The sequence below is a fragment of the Schistocerca piceifrons genome, chromosome 2 (assembly GCF_021461385.2).
Source record: "Schistocerca piceifrons isolate TAMUIC-IGC-003096 chromosome 2, iqSchPice1.1, whole genome shotgun sequence".
Lineage (NCBI taxonomy): Eukaryota > Metazoa > Arthropoda > Insecta > Orthoptera > Acrididae > Schistocerca > Schistocerca piceifrons.
Window position 1 is genome coordinate 13,428,351 of NC_060139.1, and position 25,924 is coordinate 13,454,274.

Here is a 25,924-nt window from a genome sequence, read left to right on the forward strand (position 1 = left end):
TGTATCAGTTGTGTTTTACATCTACATCCGCAAGCCACCTGACGGTGTATGGCGGAGGGAACCTTGAGTACCTCTATCGGTTCTCCCTTCTATTCCAGTCTCGTATTGTCCGTGGAAAGAAGGATTGTCGATATGCCTCTGTGAGGGCTCTAATCTCTCTGATTTTATCCTCATGGTCTCTTCGCGAGATATACTTAGGAGGGAGCATTATACTGCTTGACACTTCGGTGAAGGTATGTTCTCGAAACTTTAACAAAAGCCCGTACCGAGCAACTGAGCGTCTCTCTTGCGGAGTCTTCCACTGGAGTTTATCTATCATCCCCGTAACGCTTTCGCGATTACTAAATGATCCTACAACGAAGCGCGCTGCTCTCCGTTGGATCTTCTCTATCTCTTCTATCAACACTATCTGGTACGGATCCCACACTGTTGAGCAGTATTCAAGCAGTGGCCTAACAAGCGCAGTGTAACCTACTTCCTTTGTTTTCGGATTGCATTTCCTTAGGATTCCTCCAATGAATCTCAGTCTGGCATCTGCTTTACCAAAGATCAACTTTATATGATAATTCAATTATAAATCACTCCTAATTCGTGCTCCCAGATAATTTATGGAATTAGCTACTTCCAGTTGCTGACATGCTTTATTGTAGCTAAATGATAAGCGATATATCTTTCTATGTATTCGCAGCACATTACACTTGTCTACATTGAGATTCAATTGCCATTCCCTGCACCATGCGTCAATTCGCTGCAGATCCTCCTGCATTTCAGTACAATTTTCCATTGTTACAACCTCTCGATACACCACAGCATCATCTGCAAAAAGCCTCAGTGAACTTCCGATGTCATTCACCAGGTCATTTATGTATATTGTGAATAGCAACGGTCTTACGACACTCCCCTGCGGCACACCTGAAATCACTCTTACTTCGGAAGACTTCTCTCCATTGAGAATGACATGCTGCGTTCTGTTATCTAGGAACTCCTCAATCCAATCAGACAATTGGTCTGGTAGTCCATATGCTCTTACTTTGTTCATTAAACGACTGTGGGGAACTGTATCGAACGCCATGCGGAAGTCAACCCGTGTCTATGGCCCTCTGAGTCTCGTGGACGATAGCGCGAGCTGGGTTTCACACGACCGTCTTTCTCGAAACCCATGCTGATTCCTACAGAGTAGATTTCTAGTCTCCAGAAGAGTCATTATACTCGAACATAATACGTGTTCCAAAATTCTACAACTGATAGACGTTAGAGATATAGGTCTATAGTTCTGCACATCTGTTCGACGTCCCCTCTTGAAAACGGGGATGACCTGTGCCCTTTTCCAATCCTTTGGAACGCAACGCTCTTCTAGAGACCTATGGTACACCGCTGCAAGAAGGGGGGCAAGTTCCTTCGCGTACTCTGTGTAAAATCGAACTGGTATCCCATCAGGTCCAGCGGTCTTTCCTCTTTTGAGCGATTTTAATTGTTTCTCTATCCCTCTGTCGTCTATTTCGATATCTACCAGTTTGTCATCTGTGCGACAATCTAGAGACGGAACTACAGTGCAGTCTTCCTATGTGAAACAGCTTTGGAAAAAGACATTTAGTATTTTGGCCTTTAGTCTGTCATCCTCTCTTTCAGTAACATTCTGGTCACAGAGTGTCTGGACATCTTGTTTTGATCCACCTACCGCTTTGACGTAATACCAAAATTCTTAGGATTTTGTGCCAAGTCAGTACAGAGAACTTTACTTTCGAATTCATTGAACGCCTCTCGCGTAGCCCTCCTCACACTCCATTTCGCTTCGCGTAAGTTTTGTTTGTCTGCAAGGCGTTGGCTGTGTTTATGTTTGCTGTGGAGTTCCCTTTGCTTCCGCAGCAGTTTTCTAACTCGGTTGTTGTACCACTGTGGCTCTTTTCCATCTCTTACGATCTTGCTTGGCACATACTCATGTAACACATATTATACGATGGTTTTGAACTTTGTCCACTGATCCTCAACACTATCCGTACTTGAGAAAAAACTTTTTTGTTGATCCATCAGGTACTCTGAAATCTGCTTTTTTTCACTTTTGCTAAACAGAAAAATCTTCCTACCTTTTTTAATATTTCTATTTACGGCTGAAATCATCGCTGCAGTAACCGCTTTATGATCACTGATTCCCTGTTCTGCGTTAACTGTTTCAAACAGTTCAGGTCTGTTTGTCACCAGAAGGTCTAATATGTTATCGCCACGAGTCGGTTCTCTGTTTAACTGCTAAAGGTAGTTTTCAGATAAATCACTTTAAAAAATTTCACTGGATTCTTTGTCACTGCCACCCGTTATAAAAACATTTGAGTCTCCCAGTCTATATCCGGAAAATTAAAATCTCCGCCCAGAACTATAACATGGTGGGGAAATCTACTCGAAATATTTTCCAAATTTTCCTTCAGGTGCTTAGCCACAACAGCTGCAGAGCCAGGGGGCCTGTAGAGACATGTGAGCGCTCGTATTACTTGTAATATAAATGACAAGTAGATGTTACGTTACTGTACTTTAGCATCTCGAAATTGATACTGTTTTTGTAGTTATCCTGCTGGTATCCGGCACAGTAGCTCAGCACGTTCCGTCAAAAGGCTGCTCGGCCTCTGTAATGAACTGAGTAAAGGATGTGACGTCTCCCCAGACCAAATGCAACGAACAATACCGAACAAATTAAAAAAAGTTTTGGGTTTGTATGCAGGAGGTCGAGGGTTTTATCCTGGGTTTGGGCACAATTAATTTTTTTATTTGCTAATTTCATTCTGACATTTCATACTGTAATAGACGCTAACTTCTTAGGTCACATGTATCCTAAATTTACAACATTTTGTAACGCTGAACATGCAGAGACAGAGATGAAATAGACAGTTGAAACAAATGACTTCTCACCGGACAGGGTAACTACAAAAACAATATCAATTTCGAGATGCTAAAGATGATAGCACAGTGCAATAACGTAACATCTACTTGTCATTTATATTACAAGTAATATGAGCGCTCAGATGTCGCACATTAGCAACCAGTGACAATAATAATGTCCCTATTAATGACCGCATGACCTTCACAACAGAATACTTTCTCCTCAGAACAACAGATGCTCTACATTGCGCAATCCGCCGTATCATACAGCTCTGGACCTTTCGCAGCAAAGCTGCGTCCACAGTAATAATAATAATAAACCATTGAGATACGTATTAAACAGCATGCGGTTACCAGACTCAATGTTGAAAGGCGTAATTTGTGGGACCATGGTAATAACACATACAAATAATAACCGAGTTTGGACATTATTTGCCAGATACTGTACCACCTGGACTACATTTACCAAATAAAGAACATATGCCTCAATACAAGATCAAACCATCGACCTCGTGCGTGCTAACCAAAAACTCTTCACAGTGCACCAACAGCACAGCACAACTGATTCGTGCTGTCAGAGGCAGTAACCGTACATGTGGTTACAGTGTTGCCAGATTGCCACTCTTTAACGTCCTTTTTCTACCGGATGTAATCACCGGACGAAATTTTGAGAGACATTTTTTATCGCTGGCTTTTGAGGAGTCGCACCGCGAAGCGCGAGTGCGCGAATTTCACTTCACGCTCTGTAATACACTTTAGATAAGATGAACTGGTCCAGTAGTTTTATTTCCTGGATCTCATTGACACTTGTCTTGGGCTGTAGTTGTATCCTCGACCTCATTTTGTTCAACACTGAGAGTTAGTTTTAATCCGTAGTTTTTGTGGGTCGAACACCAGATCAAGACCATAGACTTCGTACTTCTGTTCCTGCAGGTAACTATGGTTCTTCTGGCTCTAACCCTTTCCCTAAGTTCATCACCTTGGATTTGTTGCAGTTAATCGTGCTTCATAGTAAGTGTTGAGTAAATACCTTAGGGCGTGCGTTATCTGGTCTTGAGCTGACACACACGTGGTCAGATCATCTGTAAGCACTCAACTTACGAATTTCTCTCTTAATAAGATCGAGCCTGGAACGAGCTGTCAGGTTCCCTGAGGAGAAGTCCTTCGATAGACAGCAACCATGAAGGAATGACCGTTGCACATCGAATGGCCCAGTTAACTGGACATTGATCATGATTTTTGGACTGGACTCCTTGCCAAATTACACTGACAGTAATTTCTGCGTTGCTTGTAGCAGAAAATTGTGAGCGAACTGATCGAAAGCCTTAAAAAATCTATAGATATTACAGAGGCGATGTTTTAACGGTACTCTTAATGGCTGTTGTGTAAAGGTAGTCCGGGAATCGATTATACTGCGACCAGAGACCGCGCATGTTTGGGAATCTCCTTCCATGTTTTTCATTACGTCCCTTAAGCCTGCATTTAGGCTCGAGCTTGTTTGTATTCATCAAGCTCATAGGCCTGAAGGATTCGATGTTTGTTGACGGGTATTTCTTTGGTAGCAGTACGATCAGCCCCTTGGGAAATCTTGGAGGGAGCTGTTGGACATTCTAAGCGTCATTTAATCTGTTAATTAGCTCTTCGTTCAGTATTTCAAAGTGAGTGAGAGAATTGTTAACTGCTTCTGCCAGTTTACGAAGTATGTAACTTATTTGCGATGATCTCCCTCTATATCTCAAAATTGTCTGTTTTGCCTGTTGAATATAGTCTTTTCCAAACATCACTGTACCTGAAATTTCAGAGCTGTTGAGACTTACATCGCCTCTTGCAATTTCGGGGCACTGTTTCAACTTCCTACAATAACGCAGTTCTACTTAACTGGCTTAAAGCAAAGAACTGGGATGTATTTAAAATACACGAAGAAAACGAATTTGGTTGCCGAGAGAGCAAGCCTTAGACGACTACCAAAGGAGATTACTGCCGAAAGATCTTTCACTAAATCCAAAGAAATTGCGATCGTATGTAAACTCGAACTGACAAGAAAGTTACTGTCCAGTCACTCACAGACAAGATAGGAAGTGAAACAGTAGCAAAGCAGAACCAGAGAGGCTTTCCTTTACAATGGTGAACCCAGGAATATTGCCCCAACTTAATCCTCGTACCACCGAAAAGATAAATGAATTAGTTGTTACTGTCACTGGCGTTGAGAAACAGCTGGAATTTTTAAAATTAAATGAGTCCCAAGTCCCCGATGGAATCCCTATGGTATTCGATACCCAATTTGTGGCTGAGTCACATCCTCGCATAATCTGCCGTAGATAGCTCGAACAGAAAACCGTGCCCATTAGTTTTAAGAAAGCGCAGGTCACACCTGTCTACAAGAAGAGTAACAGAAGCGATCCACAAAACTACTGTCCAGTATCCTTGACATCCATTTGCTGTACACTCTTAGAACATTTTTTGAGCTGAAACATAATGAGGTACCTCTAACAGAACGACATTCTCCCTGCCAACCATCAAGGATTTCGAAGAGATCGATCACGTGAAACCCAACAAACACTTTTCTCACACAACGCCCTGAAAAGCATGGATCAGGGCAGTCATATAGATGCAGTGTTTCTCTATTTGCAAAAAGAATTTGAAACAGTACCACATATGCGCTTATTGTCAAAAGAACGATCCTATCGGTTATCAAGTGAAATTTGGGACTGGAATGAGGAGTTTTTGACAGGGACGACGCGGTATGTTATCTTGGATGGAGAGTCATCAGCAGATGAAGAAGAAACTAAACTTTGGGGGTCGCCCACAGAAATGCATTGGGTCCCTTTCAGTTCATACTGTATGTTAACGACCTAGCGGACAACATTATTGTTGTGTCACCGCCAGACACCACACTTGCTAGGTGGTAGCCTTTAAATCGGCCGCGGTCCATTAGTATACGTCGGACCCGCGTGTCGCCACTGTCAGTGATTGCAGAATGAGCGCCGCCACACGGCAGGTCTAGAGAGACTTACTAGCACTCGCCCCAGTTGTACAGCAGACTTTGCTAGCGATGCTACACTGACAAATACGCTCTCATTTGCCGAGACTATAGTTAGTCATTTGCTACGACCTAGCAAGGCACCATTACCAGTTATATTGAGCTTATTATTAATGTACCGTCAAGAGCGATGTACACCAATTGTGGATTAAAGTTAAGTATTACATCAACTACGTACTTTATTTGCTACTATTAATTCTCTTAACTGTTCCAGACCTCACGCCAGTCTGCGTGAGTTAAAGCGTGCATTTCGGCCTCCTTTAGCAACACGGTGTCGGCACTTCTGCCAACACTACAATTATAGTTAACTGAGACTTACAGATGACACAGTTGTCTACAATAAACTACAGTCTGAAAAAAGCTGCACAAATATTCAGACTTTGATAATTTCCAAATCTCTGCCCTGAGACTTACAAGTTGATTTAAGTGGTGCACTTCACGAAACGAAGAAAAGTAGTTTCATATGACTGTAATGTCAGTGTGTTACAGCTGGAATCGGTTAACTCATCTGAATATCTGGGTGTACAGGTATTCGAGACATGAAATGGAATGAGCACATAGGCTCAGTCGTACATAAAGCATGTAGCAGACTTCAGTTTATTCGTAGAATACTACGGAAATGGGATCAATCTAAAAAAGGATTGCTTACAAATCACCCTTACGACCGCTCAAGTGTGTGAAACCCATATCAAATAGGACGAGGAGGTGACATGAGCATATACAGAGAAGGGCAGCACGAATGTTAACAGGTTTGTTGACCCACAGGAGGGTGTCACAGAGACGTTGAAAGAACTTAACTGGCAGACTCTCTTCAAGAGACGGAAACTATTCTGAGGAAGTCTACTAAGAAAGGTTCAAGGACGGTATTTAAATCGTGACTAGGAACACACAATAACCACCATCGTACGGCTCCCAGAAGGATCGTAAGGAAAAGTTTACATTAAATATAGTACGCACAGACGGACTCGAACAATCATTCCTCCAGCGCTCCAAACGTGAACGGAATGGGAAGAAAGCTTAAGAACTCGTACTGCGGGACGTAGCCTTTTCCATGCAATTTACAGTGGCTCAATTCAGTCAACAGATGCAGAATGTAAATACCATGTCGATTTCAGCCACGTATGAAACGGAGGATGAAAATTTAATTGCAATAGGGGACTGGAATTCGACAGTAGAAGAAGGAAGAGAAGCAGAAACTATAAGTGAATATGGACTTGGGGGAAAGGTATGAGAGAGGAATCCACCTGGTAGAATGTTGCAGAGAGCATAGTTTAATCATTGCTAACACTTTTTTAAGAATCGTGAAATAAAGTTGTATTCCTGGAAGAGACCTGGAGACACTGGGAGGTTTCATATTGTTGTTTAATGCTAAGAAGGTGATTTCTGAACCAGATTTTAAATTTTAAAGGATTTCCAGGGGCAGAAGTGGACCCAGGCCATAATTTATCTGTTGTGAAACGTAGATTGAAACTGAAGACATTGCAAGAAGGAAGGAACTTAAGGAAATGGACCTCTTAAGCTGAAAGAACCGGAGCTTGTTGAGAGTTTCAGAGGGAGCATGAGGCAACGGTTCACAAGAAAAAGTGGAAAGAATACTGTCTAAGTACTTTCGAGCCGGGACCCATTTTCAAATCATCGTAACATAGTCAAAAATGATATTTCCTAAAACGCAAAAACCATGTCAAAAATGTGCAAACGAACGTTACAGTGCGTCTGTAAGCCCTGTACTGTTCGTAGGCACATTTCTGACATCGGTTTTGCATTTTCGATAATACCATTTTTGATTATGTTACTACGATTTTAAAATGAGCCATGGCCAGCAACTACTCACTGACTGAGTAAAAAGTGAATTTTGCAACTTTGGTTGGTTTTTCGTTGTACTGATTAAAAGAAATTGCTGACCCATTCGAGCGTGCTGGAATTACGAATGGGAACCTTGGAGACATGAAATAGTGAAGACAGCAGAGAATAAAATAGATAAAAAGACAAGGCCAAGTAGAAATCCTTGGATAACACGGAGATATTCGATTTAACCGATGAAAGGAGAAAATGACAAGAATCCAGAAAATGAAGCAGGGGAAAGTTAATACAAACGTCTGAAGAATGAGACTGACAGGAAGTGCGAAACGGCTAAGCAGGAATGGCTAGAGGACAAGTATAAGGATTTTGGAGCATATATCACTGGGGTTGCACCAAACCAGTCTCAGGACTGAAGACCACAACAACAACAACAACACTAGGGGAAAGATAGATACAGCCTGCGGAAAATTAAAGACGCCATGGGACTAAATACACTGCAAAGAAAAGAAGGGAAAGCTGAAAGGTGGAAGGAGTCTATAGAGGGTCTATGTAAGGGAGATGAACTTTAATCCAGTATTACAGAAATTGAAGAGGACGTAGATGAAGATGATATACTGTGAGAAGAATTCGACACAGCACTGAATGAGTTAAGTCGAAACAAGGCCTTGGGCGGAGACGTCATTCCTTCAGAACTATTGATAGCCTTTGAAGAGCCAATCATGAGAAAACTCTTCCATCCGACGTACAAGATATATGAGGCAAGCGAAATACCACCAGACTTTAAGAAGAATTCACTTTAATAACTCACGGCTGCAAAATACTAAGTCGAATTTTTTACTGAAGTATGGGAAAACTGGTAGTATCCGGCATAGGAAAAGATCAGTTTGGACTGTAGCGAAATGTAGCAACACACGAGGCAGTAATGACTCTCCGACTTACCTTAGAAGACAGGTTAAGGAATTGCAAACCTATTTTTATAGAATTTGTAGTCTTGGAAAATGATTTTAACAATGCTGACTGGAATTCTCTTTGAAATTCTGAAAGAGGAGACAAAATACAGGGAGTAAAAGGACACTTACAACTTGTACAGAAACCAGATGGTAGTTCTAACTCTAGAGGCGTGAAAGGGAAGCAATAGTTGAGAAGGGAGTTAGACAGGTTTGTACCCTATCCCCGATGTTATTTATTCTGTACATTGAACTAGCGATAAAGGAAACCAAACAAAAATTTGTATTATGAATTAAAGACAGGGAGAATAAATAAAACTTTGAGATTATCCGATTACGGTATTTTGACCCTACATGCCCCAGATTCTTCACTACCTTTGCTCCCATACGATTTTCCGCAGATAACTGAATCAGCTTCAGAGTGAGTCACTTATACATTCTCTCTCGCTTTCCCATAGGTCAATATTGGAAGTTGTTGAGAGCTCTTTGTTTTGCACCTCTTCTTTACTACTCGGCACAAATTTTCTTCCTAGACGCTTCAGTCGAAACTTTGCATTTCTACATGAGAACACTCACTTTTGCCCATCTGTGAGTCTCCTCGTGTTTCTAATGGTGAATCTGCAGTTGGTTCAGCTGGAGTTCCAGGGCACCGTCAATCGTGTCGTCCTAAATGACCCCTATCGCGGATGTTTCTGAGCTCTTTGTTAAAAACAGTTCAATCACAACTGCAATGTTCTTTGCAGGTCTGGGTGTTTGCCGTTTGTTACCTTTTTCATTAATGCCAGCTGATCTATAATCAGCAACTTTAGTCGTAGCCTAGGCTTCACTGTGAGGTGATGGATAAGTATTTGGCGCTCCTTAGTCGTTCTAACTCTTACTCCTAAAGAAGAAACGAACGTCCGTTTCAAACATTTGTAATATCACTGTTGTGTTCAGGCTCACTGTTTACACGTTCGGTGTCATTCATACCAAATGAATTATTTTCAACTTATACGGCACCGTTTGCTACCAATTCGGCACTTATTCCTGCTAGGAACTCCGAAATTAAAGGTTATTGTGCAGTTAGGTGGTGCTCAAGATGGAATTTTCAACCGAAATAGTCCTGTTTAACGCGACCTGTTTCATTTCATATGAAGCAAGCTGGTAATTGCTCCATTTGTGAAATATGTGCTTGACAGCCATCAGTATTCATTCTGGACGAGGTCTTGTTCCGTTTTGGGTGGGAAACACATACAAATTTGCCCATACCTCGTTCAGGACTGCACAAACGTTGACATAAGTCAGCAAATTTAGTTTTATTACTTTGTGTGGAACTTTCATAGTACGTTAGAGACTCTCACATTTGTCAAGTTGACTTCGACTGGATTAACAGCAAACTTAGAGACTGAGCATGTTGCTAATGTTAACTTACAGTTGCCAAGAAACTCACGCATTATTCGCTCGTACACTAAGTTGGAGAAAATTAAGGAATGGTAGAAGAGCTTGTCATTGTTAAGTGACGTACTGTGTACTCCATCTCTTGTTAGTTTCATGGAGGTAACTACCCGTTTCTTAATTTCTGGAGCTATTGGTCGCTCGTTGTCCTTGTCACATTTCACAGTACATGTCGGGGGGAGGGGGGGGAGCAGGTTTCTATTGCTGTTTATACTTTTTCACCATTTAGGAATGGGTAAGATCTATAATTTTCCGCTTAATGGGGCTGCGTAATACACATTAAACGAGACGGGAGAACTTGCATTAGCACTGGCTGCAGCGTACTCAAGTCAACACGATGTGACTGACCGCTACGACCGTTCAAAAGGAACTGCCCCAGACCAACTTCAGAGCTCCATACTCTAACAACACTGCTATGTTCAATAACTTCGACCAGCTCTCTCATTTTCGTTCGTCAGTTCAGCTAAAGATTCATATCAAGTAAGAGATTTCAGTAACATTACGAAGATTCCGTCTACAACCTTTCCGCACGTTTCGTACTTTATAACTTGAAGCAATCCGTTTATAAACTTACCTTGAGAGGTCTTGCAGTAAATAAAGTGACCTTATGGCCCTTTGCAAGTAAAGCATTCGTTAATATGCGGAACTGCGTCTGATGACTGTGAGATGGGGTTGGAACTACTACCAGTATCTTCGAGGCAAAGGTTTCTAGTACCAACACCAACATCAGTGTAGCTACTCGGAGGAAGCTTCCTGAAACGAGAGAAAATGAACATGGTTTCAGACTTATTCGATAGTGTTTTGAAGACACACAAAGCAATGGACTAAAACTGACAAGGGGACCAACAGACCTATTAACCACGGATTTTGATGAGTCTTAGGTATGATGTGGAGGGACGGCTAAAAAAATGGCTCTGAGCACTATGAGACTTAACATCTGAGGTCATCAGTCCCCTAGAACGTAGAACCACTTAAACCTAAGTAACCTAAGGACATCACACACATCCATGCCCGAGGCAGGATTCGAACCTGCGACCGTAGCGGTCGCGTGGTTCCAGACTGAAGCGCCTAGAACAGCTCGGTCGCAACGGCTGGCTGTAGAGGGACGTGTCGTGAATATCTGACTATGACTTTTCGTGTGATGGCTCCCAGTTTTCGAAAAAAACCGATGTTGAAGTTTTATGCGTACCTCCAAAACCCGAAGCGTTAGTTTTTTTAGAACTGATAAGAGAATAAAAATTAAATAAGAATTTTTGATGCACTTGACATCAGAACGTCATCGGCTTCAACAGATAGAAGATTATCGAATAAAATATACGAACCTTCGGAAAAGAGCCTTTGTGTAGACTTACGTTTACCAGTCACTCTTACTTTTAAAAAATTTATTTTCATTTATTTACCCATTAATTTAAACATGTTACTTTAAGTTCCAAAGAACCAAAGGGTTTCATTCAGTGCTTTGGCATACACTGACAGTTGTGTCGCATGCCGACGAAGCCAAACTGAGTTACTATAGGTTCAAATCTGTTTTGCTTGTTTTTCATTATTTTAACAAAGGCAGTATATGGAATTTTTCATGTACAAGAAAATCCGATCTTATGGGAATGGAAGATATTTTAGTTTGTTTTTCAACTTGCGCAACAGGAAACGCTAATTTAAAAATAAAAGAAGCGGATGAACTTTGATTTTATCTATACTGGATGAGAGGTCATGGTTGTGAATGTCAATGTTAAAAAATGTATCGGCTCAACCACTTGTTTATAGTGTAAAACACTAAGATAGACGCGTTTCGGAAGTCAAGCTTCCACCATCAGAATAATAAAAAGTAAAAGAACCTGTTAAAACTCGCTAAAATGGAACATGCACCAGGCACAATAAAATTGATAATAAAATTAAAACATCGGGGCTACTTCTCTTGTTGCAGCCGCGTCTTCCAGGTGCATCTCCACATAGTCGTCGAAATGTGAAAAACTCTAAAATGGTGTCACCTATGGCGTTCAGCATCTAACCACATGGCTCTCTCCTCTATCGTCGTATACCGCCCGTGCGTCTTCGTTGATACCACACTCCACGTAGCCAAACACGAGACTGAAACGCGAGTGAGCTCACGCGCAAGTAAACAATGAAGTCACAGAGATGTCTATACAAAGAGATAACGTGTACATGTTCCAAGGACCTCATGAAATGATGGTATCCTGCCAATTGCTAAAAATGTAGTTACTAAAAGAAAGCGGTGAAATGTTTGAAAAAGTTATTTGTAACACCAGTTAGCTGTTCATTCAGTGTGTTCTGATTATCCACGCTATGTATCGTAATTTCCAGCTGTTCTAGTAGATACAGCTTTTGCCTTTGTCCTGTCTGTGCAAAATAACGAGATCCTGATCTACTCCCAACATGGGGTGTCCCGTTTCCCAAATATGCGTGGCTACAGCTCTTCACAGAAAAAGAAAAAATACGCTGTTAGGTCATGAATCCGAAAGCTCCACGACTTAGATCCCAGTTTAAGGTACATAAGGAAAATTGTCCTGCTAGAGTAATAGTGAACTCTAGAAAGAGTCCTTTATGCAAAATTACTAAAATGCCCGAAAAATTTTAAAAGAATATTTCGTGTTCGAGGATAAGTTTTCAATCACTAATAATTCAGCTTTGAAATTAAGGATAAGCCTATCGCTGACACGGCCCGCCTAGTATCTCTAGACATTAAAAACCTTTATGCGAATGTGGCGGTAAGTGAGGCCGTTAATGTCATCAAAGAAAATTTGCTTAAGTACAAAACACTGTCTCAGCAACAAATAGTCTAATTCATCGAACTGTTAGAATTCGTTCTGAAATATTTTTCTTTTAACAATACATTTTATATGCAAAAAGATGGACTGGCTATGGGTTCCAGTATATCTGGAACCATAGCAGACATCTCTATAAATCATTTGGAAAAGACTCCTCGTTAACCCGCAACATCCCGTGGACAAAGTTGTGTATTACAAACGCTATGTAGATGATACGCTGCTTCTTATTGATGGACAAGAAAAAGAAGTTGCAGAAATAGTAAATAAATTTAACGAGTTACACGGTAAATTTGAATTCACTGTGGAAGAAGAGAAAAATGGGTGAACTGCAATTTCTCGACCTAAGTATTATGAAACAAAATGGTAGGCATGTTTTTAAAATATTTAGGAAACCAACCACAACTGATGTGTTGATACAAAATAATTCCTGCCATCCTAATAGCCAGAAACTTTCTGCTTTTAGATCTGTGATAGACACCGCGTTTAGAGTCCCTATGAATGAAGACAGAATGAGTGAGTTGAACATCGTTAAACAACTAGTCAGAGCTAACGGGTATCACCAAAATGTTGTCAATAAATTAATACGACAGAAACAGTGCGCAAATGTAAGGAAGAATACCGCAAATAATATTACGAGAGACACAATACCATACTTCGGTGATATTTCGCAAAAAGTTGGTAACATTTTCAAACATTTTAAAGTTCATACCGCTTTTCAGACCAATAATACGCTGCGGTTTAAACTAAGAAATAATTTACAGCAGGAAAGCGATAAATATGAGAGAGCTGGCTGGGGTCTATAAAATTCAGTGTAACACGTGCAAAGCAAGCTATGTAGGCCAAACTGGTAGGTCCTTTAAAGTACGTTACAAAGAACATAGCGATGCATTCCGGCTTAATAATTTCGAAAAGTCAGCTGTAGCCACGCATATTTGGGAAACGGGACATATTTATTTTCGTAGTACTTATTTTCGTAGTAATAATTTCTTCAAAAGTGTATTCCATTTGTTACAGAATAAATTACAGACTTATTCTACTTTTTATCGCTTGCTATTCTAGAACAGTATTGCGGATGCTGTTTGTTGCAGAAGAAAACGAAAGGCAAATTTAGTGCAAGCTTCTGTCTTGCAGATACCCGGATTTTTAGAATCGATACCGGCAAAAACAGTTTTTTCAAATTCAAAAGGGCTTGTCCTTTATTCCGTCAACTTAGAGGTGAACCATGTGTATTTGTTCACTCCTGTAAACTAGCCACGCGCATTTGATCACCCCTGTGAATGTAGGTGCACTGAAGTGATGCAGAATTAAAGAATGTACTCCCGAAGATGTGAAACTGAAAAAAAAGGAAACATACATAGGTAGCGTTTGATCCGGTATCGACAGCGTGATAAGACATAATAATAATAATAATAATAATGTCGAGTGACTAGGGCCACCCGTCGGGTAGACCATTCGCCTGGTGCAAGTCTTTCGATTTGACGCCACTTCGGCGACTTGCGCGTCGATGGGGATGAAATGATCCTGATTAGGACAACACAACACCCAGTCCCTGAGCGGAGGAAATCTCCGGCCCAGCCGGGAATCGAACCCGGGCCCTTAGGATCGACATTGTCGCGCTGACCACTCAGCTACCGGGGGTGGACGTGATAAGACACGAATCTTCGCTTCTGCGCTACGCTAGTTAGGTCGCAACATCACTAACGTTACAGGTTTACGAGAGACGTATAAAACTTCAATACAGATTTTCTCGGAAAGTAGGGGCCGTAGCATGAAAAGCCCGTAGTCAGGTACACATGACAGCTCCCTCTACAACATACCCAAGGCTCAGCAAAATCCTATGTTATCAGGTCCCATAGCCCCGTTGTGAGAAAATTTTGTGAACGCAGGGTTGACAAATATGTAGATTACAGATTATTAACGGCTTCATGACATTTGTATAATACAGGATTCACAGATACTTTTTCGCTATATCATGAATTTTCTAAGTTTGCGGCGACCTTAGACTAATGGCATTTATGTTGTATGGCTGATATCCAGGTGGTGATTTCGTTCACGCCTAGCACATCAAGCGAGTTTGATTGGGTAGTTCCCAAGTCTCCAATAATGTACCTTTCCAGTTCCGCCAGAATTAAAAATATACAAAATATACATCATAAATATACATCATACAACATTACATAGAAAAATAACTCACATTGAAAATTTTTGTGAGTTGGAAATACGATTTGCCGGTGGCACTCTACGAGTCCATCTACGTGGTAGGTGCCAGTTCAGGTATTCATGTCTAGCTAAGACCTTTGTCTTCTCTGAAAATGGTCCGCTATGCCTCCTCCAGTGCATCGAACTGGAGCGATAACCTGTGTCCCACAATGTTCAGGTGTAGGTGTCAAGTGTGATATCTGCGCAGTCTCAAACAATGAAGTTTGAAAATTTATTTTGATGTTAGAGGTAATCGACATTTATTGTACGACACACATTTCGCACGTGCTAACCCTTCAAGAAAGTATGTAGACGCCGCTCCTACTGACTTCTAGTACTAAATGAAATATTCTTTTATTCCTGATAATTACGATGGACAGCATACACAGCATTCACGTCTGTGGTGAATTTGTGAATGTATTCAGAAATCTCGAGAGCGACTGGGTTGATGCATTGGATTTCTGGCTGCAGGCCTCCTGCAAGATGCTGTAGGAAAGGAAAGTAGATAGACATAATCAGGCTGTAGGTTCCTGTAGCTACCTATAGATACCGGTGAGAGACCAGGAGTATCATCTGTGTGTCTTTCGCGCATTTGGATGCAAAGCTCCACTTGTCTTTGTAGTGAGCTACGGATTCTTTCAAACAGCTCCGGATCAACTAGTACTTCTCGACAGTTAGTTGCTCCAGTGCTTCAGCCGTACCAGCGGCTTGAGACTATCCCAGACTGCGAAATGCAGAGGACTGACGTCCGGCGATCTCGGACGCCCTGCTCGATCTATCCGTCTAGGACCCTACTGGTGCAGTAGATGCCGCATATCAATTGAAAATTATGGATAGCCGGCATATGTCTCAAGAGAATCAGCAACTATATTGATACCTATATAATTTATAACGTCAGTCACACTACGGGGGTAGTATTCAAGGAACTGTGGCCACCCAGAGTGGCCGAGCGGTTCTAGGCGCTTCAGTCTGGAACCGCGCGATCGCTATAGTCGCAGGTTCGAATCCTGCGTCGGTCATGGATGTGTGTGATGTCCTTAGGTTACTTAGGTTTAAGTAGTTCTAAGTTCTAGGGGCCTGATGACCTCATATGTCAATTCCCATAGTGCTCAGAGCCAAAAAGAACTGTGACTGACGCCAAAACAACAGAGTTCTGACATGCATCGAGAACAGAAAATAGTGCATTGATAATGGCTAGGACTAACCGAAATCTGGATTTGCCAAATAAAACGTGCAAAAAAAAAAAGGTTACTGATTGCTACGCTCTATAATGGAAGGTAACCTGATGGTTACATCGGTTATTAATGTACAACCATTTCATTGTTTCAATAGCTTATCTCGCTATTACAATAGCCTTTGATCTTGGAATGTTAATTATTGAAATATATCATCTAGGCAAATGTGTTGCAGAAATTTCATCACTCTGCATTAATTATTTTTTGGTGCTGCGTTAATAGAACTTTAAAGGTAAATCAACGAAAATTGGATGCAAAGAAAAATGGGTAAGGGGATGAATATTTCTAGGAAATATCACCATGAAAACGCTGCATGATTAACAAAAACCTTGTACTCCAGGTAACAGAATGGCTTTTAGGTCAGAAGTACATTCGAAAAACACCACTCTTCTACGACCTTAATTATCATAAAAATATAGACGGTGCTGCAATTTGAGAACATAAAAAGTCGATTACAGAAAAACAAAAATGTCTGTGCAGACCATATAGTCTAGAGGGTGAAGCAGCGACCGCCAAACTGGTTCAAAATAATTCTCATTTATTCTTCAGTCTCTGTTAGACAAGATATGTTTCGATCACACCGGATCATCAGAGTACTCAAATTCTCAGTAGAAACTGGTTAGATCTGAAGATGATTCGGAGTGTTCGAAGCGTGTCATGTAATGAAAAATGTTCAGCTGAGAGTAAAAAATAAATGAATTATTTTAAGGGAATTATGAGTCTCTACATTTACAGACTGTGGGTCATGGGTAAGATGTGAGTGCATCAAACAAGGACTTAAAAGGTTTACATTCGAAGAACATTTCTACCAAGTAGGAAAATATTTCACGCTGAAGTCAGAGGCGGCTCATAACCACAAATTCACACCTATCTCGATAAGGAATCGTCATAGAACCGTGTCTAGTGGAACCTTTTAGTTTCGATTATTGTGTATTTTCATCCCTATCACTTTTCACTATTATTAATGGTGCACCCTACATATTACAAAGACTACCTTCCAACCTGCTAAAATAACAATGAAAAAACTTCCCTTCTCGAATTGTTGTTGTTGTTGTGGTCTTCAGTCCTGAGACTGGTTTGATGCAGCTCTCCATGCTACTCTATCCTGTGCAAGCTTTTTCATCTCCCAGTACCTACTGCAACCTACATCCTTCTGAATCTGCTTAGTGTATTCATCTCTTGGTCTCCCTCTACGATTTTTACCCTCCACGCTGCCCTCCAATACTAAATTGGTGATCCCTTGATGCCTCAGAACATGTCCTACCAACCGATCCCTTCTTCTGGTCAAGTTGTGCCACAAACTTCTCTTCTCCCCAATTCTATTCAATACTTCCTCATTAGTTATGTGATCTACCCATCTAATCTTCAGCATTCTTCTGTAGCACCACATTTCAAAAGCTTCTATTCTCTTCTTGTCCAAACTATTTATCGTCCATGTTTCACTTCCATACATGGCTACACTCCATACGAATACTTTCAGAAATGACTTCCTGACACTTAAATCTATACTCGATGTTAACAAATTTCTCTTCTTCAGAAACGCTTTCCTTGCCATTGCCAGCCTACCTTTTATATCCTCTCTACTTCGACCATCATCAGTTATTTTGCTCCCCAAATAGCAAAACTCCTTTACTACTTTAAGTGCCTCATTTCCTAATCTAATTCCCTCAGCATCACCCGACTTAATTAGACTACATTCCATTATCCTTGTTTTGCTTTTGTTGATGTTCATCTTATATCCTCCTTTCAAGACACTGTCCATTCCATTCAACTGCTCTTCCAAGTCCTTTGCTGTCTCTGACAGAATTACAATGTCATCGGCGAACCTCAAAGTTTTTATTTCTTCTCCATGAATTTTAATACCTACTCCGAATTTTTCTTTCGTTTCCTTTACTGCTTGCTCAATATACAGATTGAACAACATCGGGGAGAGGCTACAACCCTGTCTTACTCCCTTCCCAACCACTGCTTCCCTTTCATGTCCCTCGACTCTTATAACTGCCATCTGGTTTCTGTACAAATTGTAAATAGCTTTTCGCTCCCTGTATTTTACCCCTGCCACCTTTATAATTTGAAAGAGAGTATTCCAGTCAACATTGTCAAAAGCTTTCTCTAAGTCTACAAATGCTAGAAACGTAGGTTTGCCTTTCCTTAATCTTTCTTCTAAGGTAAGTCGTAAGGTCAGTATTGCCTCACGTGTTCCAGTGTTTCTACGGAATCCAAATTGATCTTCCCCGAGGTTGGCTTCTACTAGTTTTTCCATTCGTCTGTAAAGAATTCGTGTTAGTATTTTGCAGCTGTGACTTATTAAGCTGATAGTTCGGTAATTTTCACATCTGTCAACACCTGCTTTCTTTGGGATTGGAATTATTATATTCTTCTTGAAGTCTGAGGGTATGTCGCCTGTTTCATACATCTTGCTCACCAGATGGTAGAGTTTTGTCAGGACTGGCTCTCCCACGGCCGTCAGTAGTTCCAATGGAATATTGTCTACTCCGGGGGCTTTGTTTCGACTCAGGTCTTTCAGTGCTCTGTCAAACTCTTCACGCAGTATCATATCTCCCATTTCATCTTCATCTACATCCTCTTCCATTTCCATAATATTGTCCTCAAGTACATCGCCCTTGTATAGACCCTCTATATACTCCTTCCACCTTTCTGCTTTCCCTTCTTTGCTTAGAACTGGGTTTCCATCTGAGCTCTTGATATTCATACAAGTCGTTCTCTTATCTCCAAAGGCCTCTTTAATTTTCCTGTAGGCGGTATCTATCTTACCCCTAGTGAGATAGGCCTCTACATCCTTACATTTGTCCTCTAGCCATCCCTGCTTAGCCATTTTGCACTTCCTGTCGATCTCATTTTTGAGACGTTTGTATTCCTTTTTGCCTGTTTCACTTACTGCATTTTTATATTTTCTCCTTTCATCAATTAAATTCAGTATTTCTTCTGTTACCCAAGGATTTCTACTAGCCCTCGTCTTTTTACCTACTTGATCCTCTGCTGCCTTCACTACTTCATCCCTCAAAGCTACCCATTCTTCTTCTACTATATTTATTTCCCCCATTCCTGTCAATTGCTCCCTTATGCTCTCCCTGAATCTCTGTACAACCTCTGGTTCTTTTAGTTTATCCAGGTCCCATCTCCTTAAATTCCCACCTTTTTGCAGTTTCTTCAGTTTTAATCTACAGGTCATAACCAATAGATTGTGGTCAGAGTCCACATCTGCCCCTGGAAATGTCTTACAATTTAAAACCTGGTTCCTAAATCTCTGTCTTACCATTATATAATCTATCTGATACCTTTTAGTATCTCCAGGGTTCTTCCATGTATACAACCTTCTTTCATGATTCTTAAACCAAGTGTTAGTTATGATTATGTTGTGCTCTGTGCAAAATTCTACCAGGCGGCTTCCTCTTTCATTTCTGTCCCCCAATCCATATTCACCTACTATGTTTCCTTCTCTCCCTTTTCCTACACTCGAATTCCAGTCACCCATGACTATTAAATTTTCGTCTCCCTTCACAATCTGAATAATTTCTTTTATTTCATCATACATTTCTTCAATTTCTTCGTCATCTGCAGAGCTAGTTGGCATATAAACTTGTACTACTGTAGTAGGTGTGGGCTTCGTATCTATCTTGGCCACAATAATGCGTTCACTATGCTGTTTGTAGTAGCTTACCCGCATTCCTATTTTCCTATTCATTATTAAACCTACTCCTGCATTACCCCTATTTGATTTTGTGTTTATAACCCTGTAGTCACCTGACCAGAAGTCTTGTTCCTCCTGCCACCGAACTTCACTAATTCCCACTATATCTAACTTCAACCTATCCATTTCCCTTTTTAAATTTTCTAACCTACCTGCCCGATTAAGGGATCTGACATTCCACGCTCCGATCCGTAGAATGCCAGTTTTCTTTCTCCTGATAACGACATCCTCTTGAGTAGTCCCCGCCCGGAGACCCGAATGGGGGACTATTTTACCTCCGGAATATTTTACCCAAGAGGACGCCATCATCATGTAATCATACAGTAAAGCTGCATTCTCGAATTACGCTTCTTTAAAATGCATATACTTTTCCATGCATTTTAAAGATTTCTTGAAAAATTTTTTCCACTCTGATGTTGATAGCTCAACAATATCGTTTAATAACGGTTCAACAACCTTTTGCGGTGATGAAAATCACCTGTCCGAGAATTTATTGCCTGAGGTACTGGAAAAAAAGCAATCTTTTGGTGATAAGTTCACATAAACTCTATGCATCTGTCCTTAAAATAATCAGCTGTTCAACGTATTGTTTCACATCTGGTATTATCGTGACGCAAAATGACAATGTTTCCACAAGCTTTCCATGATTTCGTCGACGACCTGTGGAAAACAGTTTTGCTGACTTGAAACATTCAGGCAGTTGAAACAATGAAACTGGAATACCGCCTCCGTGGGCAAGTGCTTTACCGACTGAGCTAAAGCGTGCACGATTCACGACTCGTCCTCAGAATTTACCTTCCACTAGTACGTTTCCTCCTACCTTCCACATTGCACAGAAATTCTTAGGGTTAGTCCCCCGTTCCGATTTACACTTTTCATCTGCCAGGAAGATTCAGATCAGCATAGATTCCTCTGCAGAGTGAAAATTCATTCTGTAAAAATTCCCTACGCTGAGGCTCAGCCATTTCTTTGTACGAGCCTTGTTTCCAGGAGTGACAGTAACATTTGAAGGAGAACTTCTGTTAAATTCGGAACGTATAAGTTAACGTACTGGTGGAATAACAGCTGTGAGGGAAGGTCGCGTGTCATGTCTGGATAGGTGGAGCACTGTTTGTGAAAGCTATGTAGGGGAGACTGGGGCTAGTTGTTACACGGGGGCAAGTTGTTACTTGACAATAAAAATTTCCGCGCTAGAGCAGTTTACTCGTTGCTCCGCCAGATGGTAGCACTAAGACTCCCTCCTCCCATTCTACCTATATCAGCCGTCAGTTGGTAATGAGGCGCTAGTGACAGAAATCGTGTTTTTCCTGTGCTGGAGTAATTTTTTTACTCTGTGTGAATTTTTTCATAGTTCACAGGAAATTGCTGATTTCATTTTAAATTTTGCAACATATCAGCGTCCAACATTCAGGTACCTAGTAGTATACGTTAAACTTCCAAACAAAAAGTTTATATTGTTGATTTCGACAATAAGAGAAAATGGCGTAGCATGGGGTCAGTTGTTACAAAGGCGCAGGGGCAAGTTGTTACGGTGTAACAACTCGCCCCAAAGAGTTTTTGTTTCCTTAAATGTAAGCGATTATGTCTATCTACAGGTATAATGCGTAATAATAAGAAGACTGACAGAGGCACTATTCCCAATGAAATATATGCTGAAGCGGCAAATGAAGTTCTAAGTGGCTTTTCTTCACTGCAGAAAGCTGCCCAAAAGTACAATATAAATTTTATGACGCTGCAGAGGTTTTGTAAGCGAATGGAATAAACAAAGGGAGGTAGGCAGCTTATTTTTCATTGTCAGCGTCGCCAACTGTGGCGTTGTAGATTATTGGTGTTATATAACGTGGAAATACATAAATATATCTATCAAATTAACCTCTTCGGACATAACAGATACGCTCAGGAAAACGTATCCTGTAACAGCCTATTACAATTTTTCTTGTCTGCTTACTCTCAGAATCGGGAGAGATACTTGTCCCAAACGTTGGTTATAAGCGATTTCGGCAGGTTTTCTCAGACGAACAAGAAGCAGAGCTGGAAGAATACGCTCAGAAAGCTGATAAGCTCTACCATGGACTTTCTGCGAAGGAAGTGAGGAGTCTAGCATTTCAATATGCCGTGAACAATAACGTCAAGTTTCCCGTTGGTTGGAGCGATGTAGAACAGCTTCCACTGACTGGTTTGGAGGATTCCTCAAACGAAAGAAAACGCTTTCCATCCGCACACCAGAAGCTACCAGCCTAAGCAGTGCTAAAAGTTTCAATAAGCACAGTGTAGGTAGTTTTTTTACAAATCTAAGTAAAGTTTATGATCGATACAAATTTCAATGTCAAGAAGTGTATAATGTGGACGAGACTGCCGTCACCACGGTACAAACGCCTGCCAAAATTGTAGTAAGGAATGGAATTAAACAAGTCGGTGTTATAACGTCTGCTAAAAGAGGAACTCTGGTTACCGTTGCCTTGGCAGTAAATGCGTCTGGAAACTCAATCCCGCCTTTCTTTGTGTTTCCAAGAAAGAACTTCGGGGATTATTTCCTTCGAAATGGGCCAGAAGGTAGCGCAGGGTCTGCAAACAAGTCAGGGTGGATGACAGGGCAAGATTTTCGCTCGTTCATGCTTCATTTCATTCATCATTCCAGGGTACGAGAGAGCAACCGGTTCTCCTCCTTTTGGACAACCATCAATCGCACCTTGATATTTCAGTCTTGGACGTAGCCAAAGAAAACGCGGTTGTCCTTCTCTCTTTTCCGCCACATACGTCTCATAAATTGCAACCTTTAGACAGAGCTGTGTTTGGCCCATTTAAAAAATATATTAACTCTGCATCAGATGCGTGGATGAAACAATGCTGGAAACACTGTGACGATATTTGACGTTACATTTATAGTTAAACAATCTTTGCTTAGCACTGCTACGCCAAGCAACATCAAGGCTGCATTTCAAGTCACTAGAATATGGCCATTTAACAGAGACATTTTTACAGACGATGAGTTTTTGCCCTCTGCCGTGACGAAACGCCCATACAGGGAAGTTGAAACTCCGCTTTCTGCGTCTATTACGAACTCAGTAGGGGATGGCGTTCCCAGCACATCAACAAGTGTGGAATCAAGTCCGACGGCTTGCACCTCAACAGTTGGTTCTGCAAACTCCATACACACACATGTGCCACCTGAAGAACTGAGGCCTTTCCCGAAAGCTCCTGCCCGCAAGAAAACAGTAAGAAGGAATAAACGAGTGAGTGCTATCCTGACAGTTGAGGCAAATAGGCAAAAGAAACCTGCAAGACAACGACTGGTGTTGGCGCCGAAAAGTAAAAACAAGACAGCAAAAACGGGGAAACGAAAATGTGAGATCGTAGAATCATCTGATGAGGAAGACGACTGCGTGTGTATCGAGTTCAATGGAGTTCAATGGCTCTGAGCACTATGGGACTTAACTTCTAAAGTCATCCGTCCCCTATAACTTAGAACTACTTAAACCTAACAAACCTAAGAACATCACACACATCCATGCCCGAGGCAGGATTCGAACCTGCGACCGTAGCGATCGCGCGGTTCCAAACTGTAACGCCTAAAACCGCTCGACCACCCCGGCCGGCTGTGTATCGAGTGTATGGAACCACACTCTCTGTCAAGACTACCAACCACATAGCTACAGTGCACAAAATGTAAAAGGTGGTCACATGATAGGTGTGCCAAGCATGACAGTTTCTTCATTTGTAAAAACTGTAGCTCTGATAATGAACTTGATATTTCTTCATCAGATTAATGATGATCGTATGTCAATATTAGTACTGTGTTTCAAGTTTCATGATTTGTTACCACCTCTTGCATTAAAACTAATGATTAAATAAATGTGTTATGGAACCAAAATATATTTTTTCTTAATTATTATGTAACAACCAACCCCATATAGTGTAACAAGATGCCCCACAGTGGCGTAGGTTGTTACATCATACAAGTTAGCAAAAAAGTTAATTTAGAGCTTAACAATCTGAGCTTACGTTTATGACAAAAACTTCATTCTGAAGACTAAATAATGGGCTAACTTTTGGCATCTGTCCAATCGACATACGTGTATTGTGTCGAGGTATGCGAGATTCCAAAAAAATTTATAACAGCTAGCCCCGGTCTCCCCTACCATATTTGCGTCCCGGTCCGACACACAGTTGTCATCTGCCAGGAATTTCCAGCAATACTCACCCTGCTTGCTGTCAACATCACTGGTGATTAAGATAAGCAGAAGACTGTATATATTTGCTGATTCTGACTTTAAGCAGCCAGTGCGAAAAATAACTTTGAAATTTTCTTTTCCATTTGAAACACTGAGGAAATAGCTGATGTAGGTATTTGGTTACATGACGCGATAAGTTTAGGAGACGGCGATGTATTGGGTCTACAATATGATTGTTTTATCTGCACTTTACATATAAAGCTAGAAGAAGTGAAAATGTGTAAGAGAATGAAACAAACAGCCGGAGATCAATTTATATTATGAAGTTGCGAAATTGTTGTCGTTGATATTTCTTATGCCGAATCAGAACTCATGGCAGCGCGTGTACGTAATATACAATATTCAGTGGAAGTAAGCATCAAACAACAAGCCCCATTCTAGTACCGTACAGTACTAGAAGTTCGACGAGATAAATGGTTGCATAACAAATATTTCGACGTAGAACGTTAGGATGGACTGGCGTCGCTTCAGCCGTTAGTGATTTACGATCCAAGCGTACAGGCCTACACGCGCGGCTCATTGCTTTTCGGATTATTTAATGGCGACCTATGCTCTTAAAAAGGTGTGCAAAAGTACTCAGAGTGTAACAATAACGATAAACAGTTAAGCTCCTATTATTTGCATGGTGATCAGAAAAGTCTGCGAAGCTTGTTAGGTGGTTGTTGGGTAGGTTGTGCAGGGGAATAACTGTTAAGAAAGATATTCGGTACGTTGCACCCTTTCCAATATATAATTAGCATTATAACTAGCCAATCGCATCATTGTGCGCGCAGATTCAAGCAGCCTGGCAGCTATGGTATTGCCCAACGTTTTGTTTGTTTGCTTTCCTCAAACCGAACAAGAGAGCGAAACAATCTGACAATGGGCGGTAGCAAGACTCGATCTTGTAAACGTCCGTTGGTTTCCCATTTCTTCCTTTTCGGTTTCAGCTAACCAAACGAAGAAAACGTTTGGCAACACCGCCTCTGCCATGCTGCTTGTTTTTGCGGGCACAACAACCTAATTGGCTAACTTTGATGATAGGATTAAATCGGAGACAGCATAACGTATCGGATTGTTTTCTTAAGAATTATTTACCAGCACAACTTACCCTGAAATACCCTTAAACTGTATATACCCGGCTTTTTTATGGCTGTCTTCCTTCTCCCCTTACTACCTTAGTTACCTATCTGCCCAATCTTCTTCCTGAAGGGCCCTTTAATTCATAGCGTCTTTAACGTCTTACATCCATCCTCTGGATTGTGTCCCATGTTTTCTTCCCTCATTTGGTGTCCATTTATAGATTCCTTTTGGCCATCAGTTATCATTAGAGACCGGATTATACGCTTTTGCATGTTGCATTTGCATATTTGGCTCCCTTTCAAGAGTTATTGCATATTTTAACTAAAAACTTGTAACGATGCATATTTTCGCTCTATGCTTACAATATTTTAATAGTTTAGGCAGGCGGTCTCTAGCTCGATCAAGTTCTGATGTCTGACAGATTGACCGCAACCTAGAACTTCGTGCAATCGCTAACCGAGAGGCCACTTCGCAGCGAAATCGTTACAGAAGAGGAACAGGAACAGGCAGACAGAGTCAATGCTCTTGCGCCCGCGCCCTCGGTTAATCCCCTCCGCTGTCATACCGTGTGTGTCGGCAAAAATTAAATTAAACTACGCAAGCTTTTAG

General features: G+C 41.1%; 1 protein-coding gene across 1 annotated transcript in view; it reads right to left on the minus strand.

Moving 5' to 3' along the window:
• The window catches only part of LOC124777597, a 313,220-nt gene that overhangs the window by 279,952 nt on the left and 7,344 nt on the right, over positions 1 to 25,924 (minus strand). Inside the window, exon 2 of the mRNA XM_047253060.1 lies at positions 10,664 to 10,842. Within this exon, the coding sequence (XP_047109016.1) occupies positions 10,664 to 10,842 (179 nt within the window). The remainder of the gene's footprint in view (positions 1 to 10,663; positions 10,843 to 25,924) is intronic.